The 16,847-nt window shown below is 53.1% G+C and overlaps 1 protein-coding gene across 1 annotated transcript in view; it reads left to right on the top strand.

The window, feature by feature from the left end:
• The first annotated feature begins 1,990 nt into the window (after positions 1-1,990).
• The window catches only part of LOC141021945 (uncharacterized), a 60,017-nt gene continuing 45,160 nt past the window's right edge, over positions 1,991-16,847 (top strand). The window contains exons 1-3 of the mRNA XM_073497805.1: positions 1,991-2,114; positions 2,226-3,068; positions 3,888-3,896. Of these exons, the coding sequence (XP_073353906.1) occupies positions 1,991-2,114; positions 2,226-3,068; positions 3,888-3,896 (976 nt within the window). The remainder of the gene's footprint in view (positions 2,115-2,225; positions 3,069-3,887; positions 3,897-16,847) is intronic.

Raw genomic sequence — 16,847 nt, forward strand, 5'->3', positions numbered from 1 at the left:
AGAAGTATGATCCTACTTGTTTCAAGGGGACACAAGCTCAAGATGATCTTCCACCACAAGACCACAAGCAAAAACGCAAGGACAAGCTTCAAGAGGAGATTGATGCATTTGAAGAAGCTCCTAAGGACTTGTTCAAGTGGGTTCCCAAGACTACATCAAGTTCTACTTCATCAAGTATGACTACAACCAAGGATTCCCATCAAGTTGATGTGGATCCCGAAGAAGAAGAACTAGAGAGGTCTTGAGGGTGACTCCGCCAACATACTTCACTCATATCATATTGGCATGGACAAGTGCAAACAAATTCCACATCTTGCACTAGTTCAAGGAGTCACAAACCCTCTTGTTGGTAAGACAAGGGGTAAGGTAACCTAATGGTTTCATGGACATCATCTTGTGTGAACTCCACTCTATGTCTATGGATATCCTTGTTTGTTCCTTGTGGGACTAACCCGTGTAGGTATTGAAAGTGCAACTCACTCCAATGGATTGCTCCGAATGATCTACATCAACATTGAGCGTCCACATCTCCAACATCTACATGAATTTATCATCGACAAAACCCAAGGTTAGTTCATCCCTCCTTGGGGGATATCACATCTAGGGGGAGCTTTTCTCTAAGAATTGAGCTAAAGAAACTCTAATGGTGTGAACACAACAATGCTTTATGTAAAAGTGGTAACCCCACTTGTGCTTAAACGATGAGTATGACCTATGATCAAATGTTCTCATTTGACTCCTAAGTCAATATACTCATATATAGATGACCTAGTCATCGCCAATTGCTTGATACATGCTAGAGTGTTTGTGCATGCTTTGCCACATATTTCAATTGCCATTTTATTGTGTGAGCATGTTGATTGCATATTTTTGTCACTCGAGGACATCATTTGTTGCTTTGATTGTTTGGCTCTTTTTCTTTTGCCAAATGGATGGACAAGAATGCCTAAGAACTTCCTCTAGCTATCTTTGCTTTTCTCGTCTCAAACTCTATTCATGCTACATCACAAAGTTCGATCAAGTCAGATTCGAACACTCTATGTGAGGAGCACTCGGATTCCCCGATTCGTCATAGACTTAAACTTTCAAAACCTCTCTGTGCATTTCGGTATGACCGATTCATCCATTTTCGTCATACCGAGTTCACTGAGTTGATCTAGGTTTTCAATCTCAATGCAACCGATTCGAACTTTTCTGTCACATCGAGTTGCAGTAACCGCTTGCGATTCTGCATCTCGGCGCCACCGAGTTGTTCCACTCAGTCACACCGACAGGGTCAGGATATATATATCGACGGGTCAAATTTTGGAAACTTCTCCAAAACCTATTCGGCCGCGCGTGTCCTGCTCTGCTGACTCGGGTCTCCGGATCATCTTCTCGTCGCCAGCAACCTCCCGCCGCTGGTCTCCGACGCCGTCAACGAAATTCAACCCCGCCGTTGCCGCCGTAGCGAGCTCATCACCGAACTAGGGTATGAGTTTGAATATTTGTGCTGTTCCTAACTCCGATTCTTAGCACAAATCAAATGCCACGTTCTTTACTACGTATGAGGTCATCCTATCCAGCAAAAACATCCTTTAGATTAGATTCGATTCGAAATATAGGGTTAGGTTTCCGCCGAACTCATCTCGGACCGACCGAGTTGTGGAAATCGGTCCCACCGATTTGGCTTAGGCCATTGCACTTGCACTTTTCGGTCTGACGGAAACTTGCAAATTGCGGTGACCGAGTTCAACTGTCTGTGAAACCCTAGCAAACTCGGAATCACCGAATTGTGTCTCGGTCTGACCGATTTCACTATTTTAGACTCCAAAGTTGCTTCGGTGTAACCGAGTTTAACAAATCGGTAGCGCCAAAATGCTTTCCGTGGAAAACTAAAACTAAGTTTTTGACTCATTTGTTTTGCAAAACCTTTGCACTTTGTGATGCTCATCCACTCTATCTCATCTATAACTATTCACAGGGTCTGCTGTCAGTTTGCTTTGCCAGAATGTCTGATCAGAGTGATAGCCAGAATAAATCTGAGGAGCAAGTTCACATGAGTGAGGGCACTAGTCCCTCTAGCAGTTCTGATGATGGCAGCAGAAGTACTCCTAGCAACCTGCCTAAGGATGGTACTAGGCAAAGGAGGAAGAGAAATTTTGATTCTGAAGATGAAGATTATGTGGCTGTTGAGGATGAGGCCACCTCAAAGAAGAATGTTGCTAAGAAATAGTATGGCACAGTTGCTTCAACCAAGCCTGGTTTAAACAGAAAAGCTCCTGCCAAGAGAGTGCCAACATCCAAGCCAAGGAAAGTTGCAATAGAAGAAACAATTGATTTCACTCTTGAACCAAAGGAGGCTGGTGAAGGCATGAAGAGGAAAGAAAGGGTCAAGAAGACCATGGCAAGAGTAATTGGAGAGCCATCTATGATGAGAGATTCAGCTGAGGATGAAGAAGAGGAAGATGATGTTGCACCAGCACCTAAGTCTCAAAAGCTGATGGGAGATGCCATCAAGTCTGGCGCTGCCCCTTCTAAGCCCAAGACAGCTCCCAAAGCTTCTGCTCCAGCTCCCAAGACTGCACCAAAGAGGAGCACAAGGAATATACAAGTTGCTGAAAATAACAAGGCCCCAGTGCCTGAGATTGATGAAGAAGAAGATGCTGAAGCGCAAGTGCTTAGGAAGCTCAAGCCCAAGATCCCTGACCATGATGATAGTCATCCAGTGGCAGAAGACATGAACATCAGGAAGGATGCAGGTCTCAGACTTTGGAGACAAACTGATCCTTATGCTGTGAGGAGAAGAACTGTTGTGGACTACAGGTTCCACACCAAAGTACAGCAGGATTTCTATGAGACAATCTTGCTTGATAAGAAGCCCATTGTTTGTGATATGAGGTGGGTAGATTGGGAATACATTGATGAGAATGAAGATCATTTTCAAGGTGTGCATGAGAGCTTTAAGCTATGTGGAGTGGACAAGTTTGTGGGTCAAAAGTTGACAAAATGGAATGATGAGCTCATTATGCAATTCCATTCTACAGCTCATTTCTATCCTGATGGCAGGATTGTTTGGATGTCTGAGGGTACAGGGTACCAATCAACAGTTGCTGAGTGGGCCAAATTGATCAAAGCCCCTGAAGATCATGAGAATGACTTGGATGTATATGCCAAGAAGAAGAAAGACCACAACTCAATAGCAAACATGTAGAAGGAAATTCCTGACAAAGCCTTGGAAACTCATAAGCTAGGCTCTGTTCATTATCTGTTATCTGGTTTGTCCACAATCAACACCATCCCGAGGCACACCTTGTTGCCCAAATCTGGAGATCACAAGATGATCAGAGGCCATTCCATCAACTTGCTGCAATTGTTTGATGGGCCCCAAAAATTCAAAGTCATGAGCCCGATTGTCGAAGCTATCAAGAGGACAGCTGCAGATCAGAAGAGGTCATGTGGGTCTGCTCCACATATTCAAATGCTCATCAACTCCAAGATGGGCACAGGAACCCACTTGTTAGATAAGGAGCATCTACCCTTGAGACCAGACTTTGAGGACAACACTGTTGTCATGACTGAAGAAGATCCTACATCTGTACAGGCACAAGAGAAAAGAGAGAAAGCTAAAGCTGAGAAGGCAGCAAAGATGCCAAGTGCTGAAGAAGGATCTCAAGTATTTCTCAAGTCAAAGCAAGATCAACTCAGCTATCTTATCCAATCAACATTGAGGATTGAGAAAGGACTAGCCACCCTAACTCAGAATCAAGATAGCTTGGAAAGGATCATTGAAACTAAATTCTATGATCTAGACTTGAAGGTGACCGAAATGCAGACATCAGTTGAGCAGCTCTAGGAAGAAGCTGAGGAGAGGAAATGGCAGGCTACCACAGATGCCTTTCAGAGAGTGCCTAGAGGTCAGAGATCTGCTGCAGTGCCTATGGCTGACACTAGAGCAACTACATCAGCAGCTGCAGCCACAGCATCAGTGCCACCTCTAGTTGTCACTCCACCAGCTCCAACAACTTCAACAGATGCATTTGTTCTTGGAGTCCTCTCAACGCCTCCTCCCGAAGATCAAGCCTAGAGAGACACATAGCACTATGCATTTTCAAGCATTTTGGTAACTTGTTGCTGTCGGATCGAGGGTTCCGGCAAAACCCTCAAGGTTCGAACACTAGGTGCGCACGAAGATCTCCCCCTACCGATCCACGTCCTAGTTTCGCTATGATCTCAAGGGCTAACTCGACGAACTCGCAACACAAGGGACACAAGATTTATACTGGTTTGGGCCACCGTTGCGGTGTAATACCCAACTCCAGTGTGGTGGTGGTGGATTGCCTCTTGGGCTATGGAGGAATAGTATAAGGGGAAGAACAACCTCCTGAGGTTGAGGTGTTCTTATGCTTGGTGTGTGGCTAAGGATTGACTAAAGATCAGATGCCTCCGAATCAGTCATCCCCTATTTATATCGGCCCTGGTCCTCTTCCCAAATATTGAGCGGGAAGGGAGCCAACAACGGCCAATTTGAAAGGGGACAACTACTACAACTTATCCTGATAAAAGCAGTCTTCGCCTGCAAAAGGCTCAGGTGGTGACGCCGCCTTGGGCTCCATGGTGACCTCCGCCTTGCCGTCCTGCTGGTCTTGGTCTCGTTGCACTGATACGGAAACCTTTGCTTGACGCCTCGGTACTCCGCGCCTGCGCTTGCCTCCTTAGCACCAAAGAGCAAGGGCACTGTGCACGCTGGCGCCCGCCTGGTCTCAATCGTCATGGCTCACGTCACGAGAACCTCGCGAGGTTTGCCTTGCCTTGATCTCTCCGCCCCTTGCGAGCCAACCTGGTGAGGCCGCTCCCGAGGAGGTCTTGCGTCGTCCGCCTCGCGAGGCTTGGTTCCTCGCGAGGGTCTTGAGTGCTTGTTGGTGAAGATGGGCCGTACGGGCCCGCTTGCAGAGCCACACTGTGGGCCGCAGGCAGGCAAGTCTAGGGACCCCCATTCCCAGAACACCGACAGTAGCCCCCGGGCCCAAGGCGCGCTCGGGATTGGCTTCGAGGGGAAGCCAAAGGTCAAGTGCGAAGCGCCGCGGGCCCCAATAGCATGCGGCCTTAGTCGACGCGTGGCGGTTGATTGGACGCGGGCGTCTCTGCTCCCCACGTTGCCTCGGCAACTGCCCGACTTGACCAGTCCCTGCGACATGCAAGGAAAAACCATCATTACCTGTGATCATGGGGGGCGCTGGTTGGCCTTCTCCTGCTATAAATGGGGAGGGGGGCAGAGCCCCCGTCGCCCATCTCTTCCCATTCCGCTTGCTTCTCCTCCTCTGCTCCACCGCCGACACCGATGACGCCGTCGAAGAGGTTCTCTGCCGCGGAGAAGGGGAAGGCCCCTGGCGAGGGGCCCGGCTCCCCGGCGCCCCGGGCCCCAGTTCCCGCGGTGGCCCCGCTGCGCGTGGGAGGGGTCGCTCTGGTCGTGTCGGCCCTGTCGATGAAGGGAGATGTGCCATGGTTGCATGGCCTCCCCGGTCGTGCTTCCACTCGGCGGAGGTGCTGCCGGAGTTCGTCATCTGGTCGGAGAACCCGGCCGGCAACTGGCTTCAGCTCCCGCGCTTCTTCGCCGACGAGCTGCCGGCCCCCGGTCCCGGCGGGCTCTTGCTGCAGGCGGACGGTTGCTGCAGCAAGGCTTCCTGGGTTGCAGTCGAGGTCTCCGTTGCGGGCAACATAGCTCTGGCCCGCGGTTGGCAGCCATTCGCCCGCGCGCGCGGCCTGGGCAGGCGGTGCACCCTCCATTTCAAGTACGACGGTGATGCGACCCTCTACATGAGGGTGTTTGGGGAAGATCGTCGCCGCGCCGGGTGCTGCCCCGAGGTGAACGACGGCGAGGAGGTGCTCGGCCTCGGCGACGGTCGAGACGAGGATGAGGGCAAACCCGCCCTTGGTGCCGACCGCATCTCGTCCAGCTACGGTGGCTCTTCCCCCGACGACAGCTTCAGCAGTGGTGGCTATGACCAGCCGCTACGCCGCCGCGCCCGCTTCGAAGGTGGTAGCGGGTCGTCTCGTCACCGCGCCTCAGTGAAGCGCGAGGAGGGCTCTGGCTGAGCTCAGGACAACGCCAAGAGCCCGCCCCCGTGAACCGTTGTAGGGGCAGGTGCCCCTTTTATTTTGTTCTTCCTTTCCTTCCTGCATAAAAATGAAACCAGTATGGACCCCGGAGGGGCGTGTATCGAACTATGATTTCTCAATCATTATGCTATGTTTGTTGTTTCCGTGCTGTGTCATTATTTTGTGTAGAGGCAACTTAGCTTGGCACGTTTGGGGTAGCCTATTCTTCACGAGGGACTTGCTTCCTGGTGCCTGTGAGGGCCTTTCTTCACTTGGCAGATGCTAGGGAACTGCAAAAAAATCGTTAGGAGGCTCGCTAGGAGGCTTATCGTAAACTCGAGCCTTGACACAGCGCTTCGTATCGCGGTACCCGAGGGGCACGAATCAGGAGAGGTGCGTCAGTTTGTGGTCTCAAACGAGGATGCCTCGCAAAAAAATAGATGAAGGGCAGAGGAAAGAAAAAATGCTCGCGAGGGCACCTGCCTAGCCCCCTCGCGAGGTATGCGAGAGAGAGAACATGTTAAACTGGAGCCGGAAACAGCGGTAAAAGGCAATGGGACCAAACTAGCAAGGAACACCAGAAGCAAACTTCGATTAAAAGGACGCGAGCCAACTACGGAAAGCAAATGAAAAGCCGCGTCCGGCACCTAGTCTAGTCTTCAAGTCTTCTCACCAGCGCGGAGCTAAGTGCTGCCACTAGGACGTGGGAGGGTGCCCCCGAGGCCCGAGGGCGGCACTCCTGATGAGATTCCGGGGCGTGTACAGCCCCACTCGTTATTACGTGAGAGTGTCACGGGCAGCGATCTTCACAGGCACTGGGCCTTCTTCACAGGCACTGGCCTTCTTCACACGCACTGGGCCTTTCTTCATGGGTAGAACTTCCAAAGGTGCTGGATGTTCCAGGCGTTCTGGACGGGTACCCCGTCCTATGTCTCCAAGCGGGCGGCGCCAGGCCTGGAGACATGGACAAGCTTGAACGGGCCCTCCCACATGGGTGAGAGCTTATGCAGCCCTTCCCTGGAGCGGACCCGCCTCAGGACGAGGTCACCCGCCTGCTGATACCTTGCCGCCCGTAGCGCGGCTTCGCGGCGGCGTTCCTCCCCCAGCACGAGGTCCACCCCCCGTGTGGCGTCCTGTTGCGTTTCATCAAACGCCAGGACCCGTGCGGAGCGATGCTTGACCTCGTGAGGGAGGACTGCTTCTGCTCCGTAGACGAGGAAGAACGGGGCCTCGCCCGTTGGCTTGGTGACGATGGTGCGGATGGACCACAGCACGGACTGGAGCTCGTCATACCAGCCCCTGCCGCAGGCCTCGAGCTTCTTCTTGAACGTCCTAGTCTTTAGGCCCCTTAGGACCTCTGCGTTGGCGCGTTCGGCCTGACCATTGCTCCTGGGATGCGCCACCGAAGTGTAGCAGATCTGCGTTCCAAGGTTAGCATAGTATGTCTTGAAGAGATTACTAGTGAACTGCGAGCCGTTATCAGTGATGATGCGGTTGGGGACCCCGAAACGACTCACGAGACCCTTGATGAACTTGACCGTGGAGCCAGCGGGGATGGTGCGGACGGCTTCCACGTCCGCCCACTTGGTGTACTTGTCGATGGCGACGTAGAGGTAGCGGTAGCCTCCAGGCGCTCGAGAGAATGGCCCAAGATATCCAGCCCCCAGACCGCGAACAACCATGTGAGTGGGATGGTCTCGAGGCCCTGAGCCGGCTGAGGGATCTGTTTGCCGTGGAACTGGCAGGCTTCACAGGACTTCACCAGCTCGGCTGCGTCGTTGATCGCCGTGGGCCAGTAGAATCCGCTGCGGAATGCCTTGCTGACAAGGATCCGCAATGACGAGTGGTGCCCACAGTCTCCACCATGTATGTCAGATAGCAACTCCTTCCCCAGGTCTCTAGAGATGCAACGCAGTGAAACGTCATTTGGTCACTTCCTGTATAACTCACCCTCACGGATGCAGTATGCCGTGGCCTGCCGGGCAACGCGCTCCACGTCCTCCTCCTTCTCCGGCAGCGTCCCTTGCATCAGGTACTCCTTGAATTCCTTGGTCCAGCATCCCTCTTGAGGCTCGAGCGCCAGGAGTAGGCGCGCTCCCGAAGTCGGGCCACAGGATGTGGCTCCTGTGGCAGGTGGCTGCGGGAGTTCCTCCCGACGCTGAGCTGTCCTTGAAAGTGGTGGTGTCGCTGATGTCTTGAAGAGCCGTTCCTTGAAGACGCCGGGCTCTTGGGGCTGCCGCTTGGATGCCCTGGGGCACGTGCTTCCTTGTTGGTGCCACGGGGCACGTGCTGCAACTCCAGGCCCTGGAACTGCTTCTCCATCTTGCGCACCTCCGCGAGGTATGCCTCCATGTGCTCGTCCTTCCGCTCATATACCTTGTTGGAGAAGTTGACGAGAAGCTGCGAGTCGCCCCTGACGGTGAGGCGCTTCACCCCCAGGGCTGCCGCAGCTTTCAGGCTAGCTATGAGGCCTTCATACTCTGCAACGTTGTTGGAGACCTTCTCGCCCTACTGAAAGCAGAGCTACACGGCATAGTAGAGCTTGTCTTGAGTGGGTGAGATGAGCACTGCTCCAGCCCCCGCGCCCTGGTGCGCGAAGGCGCCATCGAAATACATGACCCAGCCGTCAGGCGCCTCGCTGCCCAGCGAGGTGGACTGGTCCTCGCCTACTTCAAGCGCTGGGTCCCCGTTCCGCCACGAAATCAGCGAGTGCGGCTCCCTTGATGACCCTGGTAGTGCTGAACTGCAACTGGAATGCATGCAGCTCAATGTTCCACTCAGCGACCCTTCCGGCAGAATTGGGGCTTCTCAGCACTCTCTCCAACGGGTAGGCTGAGACAACCTTGATGGGGTGGCCCTAGAAGTAGTGCCACAACTTCCGTGAGGCCACCAAGAGTGCGAGCAAGAGCTTCTGAGGCATGGGGTATCGTGCCCTTGCGTCCCGCAAGACTGTGCTGACGAAATACACTGGGTGCTCGATTGCTTGTCTGGATCTCGGCGGTGTCGTCCTGCCGAGCTTGGTCCTCTGTCGATGCTGCTACGGCTCTTGCAGCACCTTCTTGATCTTGCATCATCTCGGCTGGCGGCGTAGCTCGGCGCAACACGCCCTTGGCTTGGCACTCTTCCCGAAACGCCACCAGAGCCGCGCTGGCGGAGTACGGGGTGGTGGCAAGATAAAGCACTAGGGGCTCGAGGGGCCGTGGCGCCACCATTATTGGAGGGCTGGTCAGGTATCTCTTGAGGCCTTGAAATGCTCGGTCGGCATCCGTGGTCCACTCGAAGGGGCCCTTCTTCTTCATCAGCTTGAAGAAGGGTAGGGCATGCTCTCCCAGCTTGGAAATGAAGCGCCCCAACGCAGTCACCCGACCAGCCAGCTTCTGTATTTCCTTGAGGGTCTGCGGTGGGCTCATGTCTTCAATGGCTTTGATCTTTTCTAGGTTCGCCTCGATCCCTCTGTGGGATACGAGGAAACCCAGCAGCTTGCCGGAAGGGACGCCAAACACGCACTTCTTCGAGTTAAGTCGCAAGTTCACCTGGCATAGGCTCGCGAAAGTCTCCTCCAGATCTTGGATCAAGGTTCTCGCCTCCCGAGACTTCACCACAATGTCGTTGATGTAAGCCTCAGCGTTTCTCCCGAGCTGCCGCCCTAAGGTGATATGCATCAACCGCAGAAAGGTAGCGCCCGCGTTACGCAGTCCGAAAGGCATGCAATTGTAGTAGTACACCCCGCACGGGGTCAGGAAGGCTGTCTTCTCTACATCTTCTACCGCCATCTTGATCTGGTGATCTCCTGAGAACGCATCCAGGAAGCACAGCAGGTCGCACTAGGCGGTGGAGTCGAAGATTTGGTCAATGCGTGGAAGCGGGAATGGATCTTGGGGGCAGGCCTGGTTGAGGTTGGTGAAGTCGATGCACATTCGCTCCTTCCCGCCTTTCTTCGGCACAACGACGGGGTTTGCCAGCCATTCGGGGTACCGAACCTCGCGAATGGCACCTGCCGCCTCTAACTTGCGGGTTTCTTGGATGATGAAGGCCTACCTTGCCGTGGACTGTCGTCTCGCTCGCTGCCTCACAGGGCGTACATTGGGGCACACCCTTAAGTGATGCTGAATCACCTCTCTCGGGACCCCCACCAGCTGCTTGGGTTCCCATGCGAATATCTCCTTGTTTGCGCGCAAGAACTTCACCAATGCTTCCTCTTGGCTTGGGTCGAGGTCGGCACCTATGGTAAAGGTGGCTCCTGAGGACCCGTCCTCATCGACCGGCACCTGCTTGGTTTCCGCCTTGTCTTGGGTGAACAACTGCTTCTTCTTGGTTGGTGCGGCTGCCTTGGCCTCGGAGGCGCTTGCGCCGACAGGCTATGCCGCCGCAGCGGTCTTGAGGGCGAGCTTGAGCGTCGCCAGGGCCTCTTTGGTGTCCCCCTTGATTGTGAGGACGCCCTTGCTTGCAGGCATCCTCATGAGGTTGTAGGCCGGATGGGTCGCTGCCATGAATTGGGCCAGAGCTGGGTACCCGAGGATGGCGTTGTACGGGAGGCCGATGCGGGCGATGTCAAAGTCGACTAGCTCGGTGCGGTAGTTGTGGACGACGCCACCGCCAACTCCTAAGAAAAGCTTGCTGAGGCTGAGCCGCTCGAGCGGTACGTGAAGTAGGCTGAAGGCCTCCACAAAGAGCACGTTGAGGCCGGCGACGCCGTCGATGAGGGTCTTGGTGATGGCCATGTTGCAAATGGTTGGCGTGCAAAGCATCGGGAGCATACCCGAGCCGGCGGTGGTGACGGGGTGGTCTTCTAAGTCGAAGGTGAGGTCGGCCTTGGGTGCAGCCCAGCCCGGCGGAGCCCCCGGGCGCTTGGAAGCGGTGCCGATCTGGCGGTGGAATGGCTTGATATGGCGATCTGAAGGCAGCGATTGAGAGCCTCCTAGTAGGGCCACGACCGTGTGGTGCACCGGTGCCGCGTAGCGCGCAGTGAAGAGGCCGCGCAGCTCCTCCCAAGATGCCATCGTGGATCCGGGGAGGTTGATCAGCCAGGCGCGCGGCTCGCCAGTGAGGGCCATGGGAAGCTAGTTGGCCATGACCTTGTCGTCGCCACCGGCCTCGAGGACGGCCTCCTCATATGCCAGCAGGAAAGCTGACGGGTCCGCCATGCCTTCGTAGCGCGGAGGCATCTCCGGCTTGAACTTGGTCGGCCACTGCACCTGCCGCAAGGCGGGGGCCAGGGCTCGGAGCCCCCTGGCCCCGTCGTTGGCGCCAGCCGTCGGAGCCGAGAGCGAGACGCCTGCCATGAGGGCAGAGCACGGTGGTGGCGGAGCGTAGATCGACGGAAGGAAAGCTACGGCGCACCCCCTACCTGGCGCGCCAAATGTCGGATCACGGGTTCCGGCAAAAACCTCAAGGTTCGAACACTGGGGTGCGCACGAAGATCTCCCCCCTGCCGATCCATGTCCGAGTTTTGCTATGATCTCAAGGGCTAACTCGAAACACTCGCAACACAAGGGACACAAGATTTATACTAGTTCTGGCCACCGTTGCGGTGTAATACCCTACTCCAGTGTGGTGGTGGATTGCCTCTTGGGCTATGGATGAACAGTACAAGGGGAAGAACAGCCTCCTAAGGTTGAGGTGTTCTTGTGCTTGGTGTGTGGCTAAGGATTGACTAAAGATTAGATGCCTCCAAATTAGTTATCCCCTACGGTGGTGGCTAGTCCTATTTATATAGGCCCTGGTCCTCTTCCCAAATATTGAGCGGGAAGGGAGCCAACAACGGCCAATTTGAAAGGGGACAGCTAGTATAGCTTATCCTGACAAAAGCAGTCTTCACCTGCAAAAGGCTCTGGTGGTGATGCCGGCTTGGGCTCCATGGTGACATCCGCCTTGCCGTCCCGCTGGTTTTGGTCTCGTTGCACTGATATGGAAACCTTTGCTTGACTCCTCGGTACTCCGCGCCTGCGCTTGCCTCCTTAGCACCAAAGAGGAAACAAGGACACTGTGCGCGCTGGTGCCCGCCTGGCGCCTGCCTGGTCTCGATCGTCTTGGCTCACGTCACGAGAACCTCGCGAGGTTTGCCTTGCCTTGATCTCTCCGCCCCTCGCGAGCCAACCTGGTGAGGCCGCTCCCGAGGAGGTCTTGTGCCATCCGCCACGTGAGGCTTGGTTCCTCGCGAGGGTCTTGAGTGCTTGTTGGTTAAGATGGGTCGTACGGGCCCGCTCGCAGAGCCACACCATGGGCCATAGGCAGGCAAGTCTGGGGACCCCCGTTCCCAGAACGCCGACAGTTGCCAAAGGGGGAGAAAGTGTATAGATCATAGGCTTCGAGAGAGAGAGAGAGAGCTTTGCTTCTTTTGCCTTCTTTGTCTTTTGGTTGAAACTTATTTGTGTGCTTGCTTGATACTCTCTGCCTGTGTGTGAGATACTTGTATGATCATGTGTTTGATCATATTGCACTTTTAATGCTTTCTTGAATGAGGCTGTTATATATCTCTCTTATATGATCATTCACTTTGCCTTGGTGATGAGTGCATATTTCATATTCCATCATTTTGAGCGCTCCACCAAGATGTATGTGACATGGAAGAGTGACCCATGATCCTAATTGATTGTGCATTTGCATTCAAAAGCAAATTTTTAATAATGCACAAATTTAGGGGGACCTCTTGCTTATCACATACTTCTCAAAGCGACGATGTATTACATTGCTATTATCATTTGTCGAAGCTTTGATCTATATGTTGTCATCAATTACCAAAAAGGGGGAGATTGGAAGTGCAAGTATCCCTGGGTGGTTTTGTTAATTCTTAACAACATATAGCTCATTGAACTAATAATCTTTCAAGATGATCATTTCACAAAGTACAATGATTGGCATGGCATGGACTAGGAATGTGGACCCCTCAAAATGCTAAGGACACAAATTGGCTCAAGCTCAAGACTCTACATTTCCATTTTAGTGATCCAAGATCACATTGAGTCCATAGGAAAAGCCAATACTATTAAAAGGGGATGAGGTGTTGCTTAATGGCTTGCTTGCTCAAAATGCTTAATGATATGCTCCAAAAGCCCTCAACCACTTTCTCATATCCACATATGTTCCAAACCAAAAATCAAACTCGGCCCCACCGATTTGATCTATCCGGTGCCACCGAGTTCACTTGACATAGCCATAGCCAGAAACCCTATCAGTTCGGTCTCACCGAGATGGGATTGCAAACTCTCTGTTTCCCTTCATAACGTTTTGGTCCAACCGAAGTGAGTGATCGGTCCCACCGAGTTCGCAATGCAAACTCTATGTTTCCTTTTCGTAATGTTTTGGTCTCACCGAGATGAGCGAATCGGTCCCACGGAGTTTGCCTGAGCAACTCTCTCTTTGCCCATTACAGAAATTGGTCCCACCGAGTTCATGTGATCGGTCTCACCGAGATTACCTTATGCCCTAACCCTAATGAAATCGGTCCCACCGAGTTGATCATGTCGGTCCCACCGAAAACCCTAACGTTCACATTTTGGACTAAATAGGTCCGACCGAGTTTCTCAATTCGGTCCCACCAAGTTTGGTAAATTGTGTGTAACGGTTAGATTTTTTGTGGAGGCTATATATACCCCTCCGCCCACTCTTCATTCGTGGAGAGAGCCATCAGAACATGCCTACACTTCCAATATACATTTTCTGAGAGAGAACCACCAACTGATGTGTTGAGACCAAGATATTCCAATCCAACCACAAGAATCTTGATCTCTAGCCTTCCCCAAGTTGCTTTCCACTCAAATCATCTTTCCACCAAATCCAAATCTATGAGAGAGAGTTGAGTGTTGGGGAGACTATCATTTGAAGCACAAGAGCAAGGAGTTCATCATCAACACACCATCTATTACTGTCGGTGTCAAAGCCGGCAGATCTCGGGTAGGGGGTCCCGAACTATGCGTCTAAGGATCAAAGGTAACAAGAGGCAGATACACGATGTTTTACCTAAGTTCGGGCCCTCTTGATGGAGGTAATACCCTACTTCCTGCTTGATTGACTTTGATGAGTATAGGGGTTACAAGAGTTGATCTACCTCGAGATCGTAATGGCTAAACCCTAGAGGTCTAGCCTGTATGATTATGACTGCCTCTACGAACTAAATCCTCCAGTTTATATAGACACCGGAGGGGGTTAGGGTTGTACAGAGTCGGTTTACAGAGGAAGGAATCTTCATATTTGAATATTAAGCTTGCCTTCCACACCAAGGGGAATCTCATCCGGACACGGGGGAACGCCTTCCATCTTGTATCTTCGCGGCCCATTAGTCCGGCCCATGTCGCACAGCCCGGACGCCCGAGGACCCCCGAATCCAGGACTCCCTCAGTAGCCCCTGAACCAGGCTTCAATGACGATGTGTCCGGTGCCCAGATTGTCTTCAGCATTGCAAGGCGGGTTCCTCCTTTGAATACTTCAAAGTAGTTGATCAACAAGAACTATGTCCGGCTCTATACAATAGTTACAACCCTGAGCCACAAGGGTAAAACACTTAAACAAAAAACACTACATGTCTTCACCGATAGCTTTGTTGGCAGGACGTTACGTCTGGCCTCTTTATTATTTCGAATCATTTTTCAATCCCCCATTTCGCGTTTCGAGACACAGCCTCCGGTGACATGTCTTGTCAAAATAGAGATCGTGTCCCCTTATCACGGGATTCTCATGAACACGGGTTTGGGTAATCCAACCGCGCCGTCCGCATGACCCTTGGGGAATAGGCGAGTCTTAAGGCTCGTGGGGGGACGCTCTATATTCACCGTCTTTATAGGGAGATAAGAATCCACCTTTTCACCCCACGCCTTCTTCTTCCTCAATCCATCCTCGAGCTCCAGCGCCCAAGTCCCAAGCTTTTCTCCCTCCGCGACTCTTCCGACCTTGGCCGGGTTTCAAGGCAAGTGGATGGCTTCTTCCGTTACGAAGGAGAACATCAAGGAGCTGCAGGAGGCGCGGTATTTAACCACGGAAATCAAGCACAGGCTTCCTGATCCAGCGCAGGTCATCCCCACTCCGGGGCCTGGCGAGAGGGCGGACTCGGATTCGCCCTCCACCCCATTGTGAGGGGTCTCATGTTCTACTACGGGTTGGATTCTCACGATCTGGCCCCAAACTTGTTCCTCCACAACTTGGCAGGGCATCAGCAAGGGCAAGAAGAGGGCGGCCTCCGAAGACCTGGAGGCTGAAGCGTCCAAGAGGGACAAGATTACCCTCTCCGACGACTTGGAGTTAGACACCAAAGCCATCCCGAAGAACCGTCGCCGGGCCAAGGCCCAAGCCGACTCGTAAGAAGTCCACTATTTTTCATTCATACAATCTCTATGAATTGCAATGATAACTTTAAGTTCTATTTTTTAGTCCGGCCCACGATCTACCCTAGCTATCCTCTTCCTCGGGGGATCTGCCACCGGAGATGATGGAGAGTGAGTCGCCTCCACTAGCTTCCCCTCCGCCTAGGGCAGGTGACGCTGAGGTGTCAACACGGGGGGGGGGGACTTAACGGCGCCGGAGGGCAATACCTCGCCTGCCAAAGGACTGGGGGTACGACCCTCTCGGAGACCAGCGATGGGAGCCCCGGTCAATCCGTCCCCCAGCCGCACACTACTCCGGAGACCCACGCGGCTCTAGGAACTAGAGAACGATCCCCTGCAGGAGGGACCGGAGCGGCGACCTCTGTTAATCCGGAGGCGCCGAACACCGCGGCGGACGCACTGCAAAGCGCCTCCGGCCTGGATGAGCACCGCATCCTGATGGGTGCGGCGGCTGAGAAGATTGAGTCCGCCAAGAGCGGGCTAGACGAAGCCATTACCAGCCTGCTAGCAGGCTTCGAGGTACGTAATGTAATGTTTTTGATCATTTTTATGAGAAATACGCCTGTATATAGATAGTAGCCCCTGAGACTCTGTTCGGTTTTTGAAAGAGAAGCGAAAGAGGATCAATAATAACACAAGCACTCTCTAGATGAGGTGGACGCAACGTGCTATACTGGGACGCTAGTCACGAGTTCGATCCTGCCCAGCAATTTTTTTCCCATTTGTGCATATGTAACATAACAGTTGTAACGTTTGCTGGCTGTGAGTTGGTAATATATATGCAGTAGGAGCCTTTCCTACTGTCTAACCGGTTCAAAGAAAAGAGGATCAATAATCAGTTGTCAGGTGGTAACATAGTATTGTATTTGGATTAAAATAGGCCTCTCTATTATCGGCGACCGCACAGTCTGCGGAAGTTTCCGAACTCAAACGGAAACTGGATCAAGCCGATGAGGACTTAGTCCTTGTGAACAAGCGAGTCGACCAGGCACAAGGTATAAAATACATCTTACATCATGCCTGTTTACGTTAGTGCCCTGTGGAAGTTTCAAGAGCTGCAATGTGCGTGTTTGTACAGATGGTGCCGCCACGGTGGAGACCCTCAGGGGTGAGCTTGCACAAGCCAAGGAGCAAGCGAGGGTAAGCAAGGCGGCCGCTGATAAAGCGGCTGCAGACTTAACGGCCGAACAGGCCGGCCGGCACCGTTTTGAGGAACGGGTGACCGAGGTGGAGCAGAAGCTCAAGGACACCGCTCGCAAGTGCGAGTCCTTAGAAGAGGAAAATAAGGCGAAGGGGATAGAACTCACCAAGGACCTTCAAGACGCCAAGGAGGCGCGGTCCGAATCCCGTGCAGCGCGCGAGGAAATCCGTCAAGCCGGACAGATAGCGGCTGGTAAGCCCTTTCTTTTATAGGCTAGATTTGGGGATCAAAGGTATGCCTTACTTAATCGA

This window comes from Aegilops tauschii, chromosome 4 (genome assembly GCF_002575655.3).
Source record: "Aegilops tauschii subsp. strangulata cultivar AL8/78 chromosome 4, Aet v6.0, whole genome shotgun sequence".
NCBI lineage: Eukaryota > Viridiplantae > Streptophyta > Magnoliopsida > Poales > Poaceae > Aegilops > Aegilops tauschii.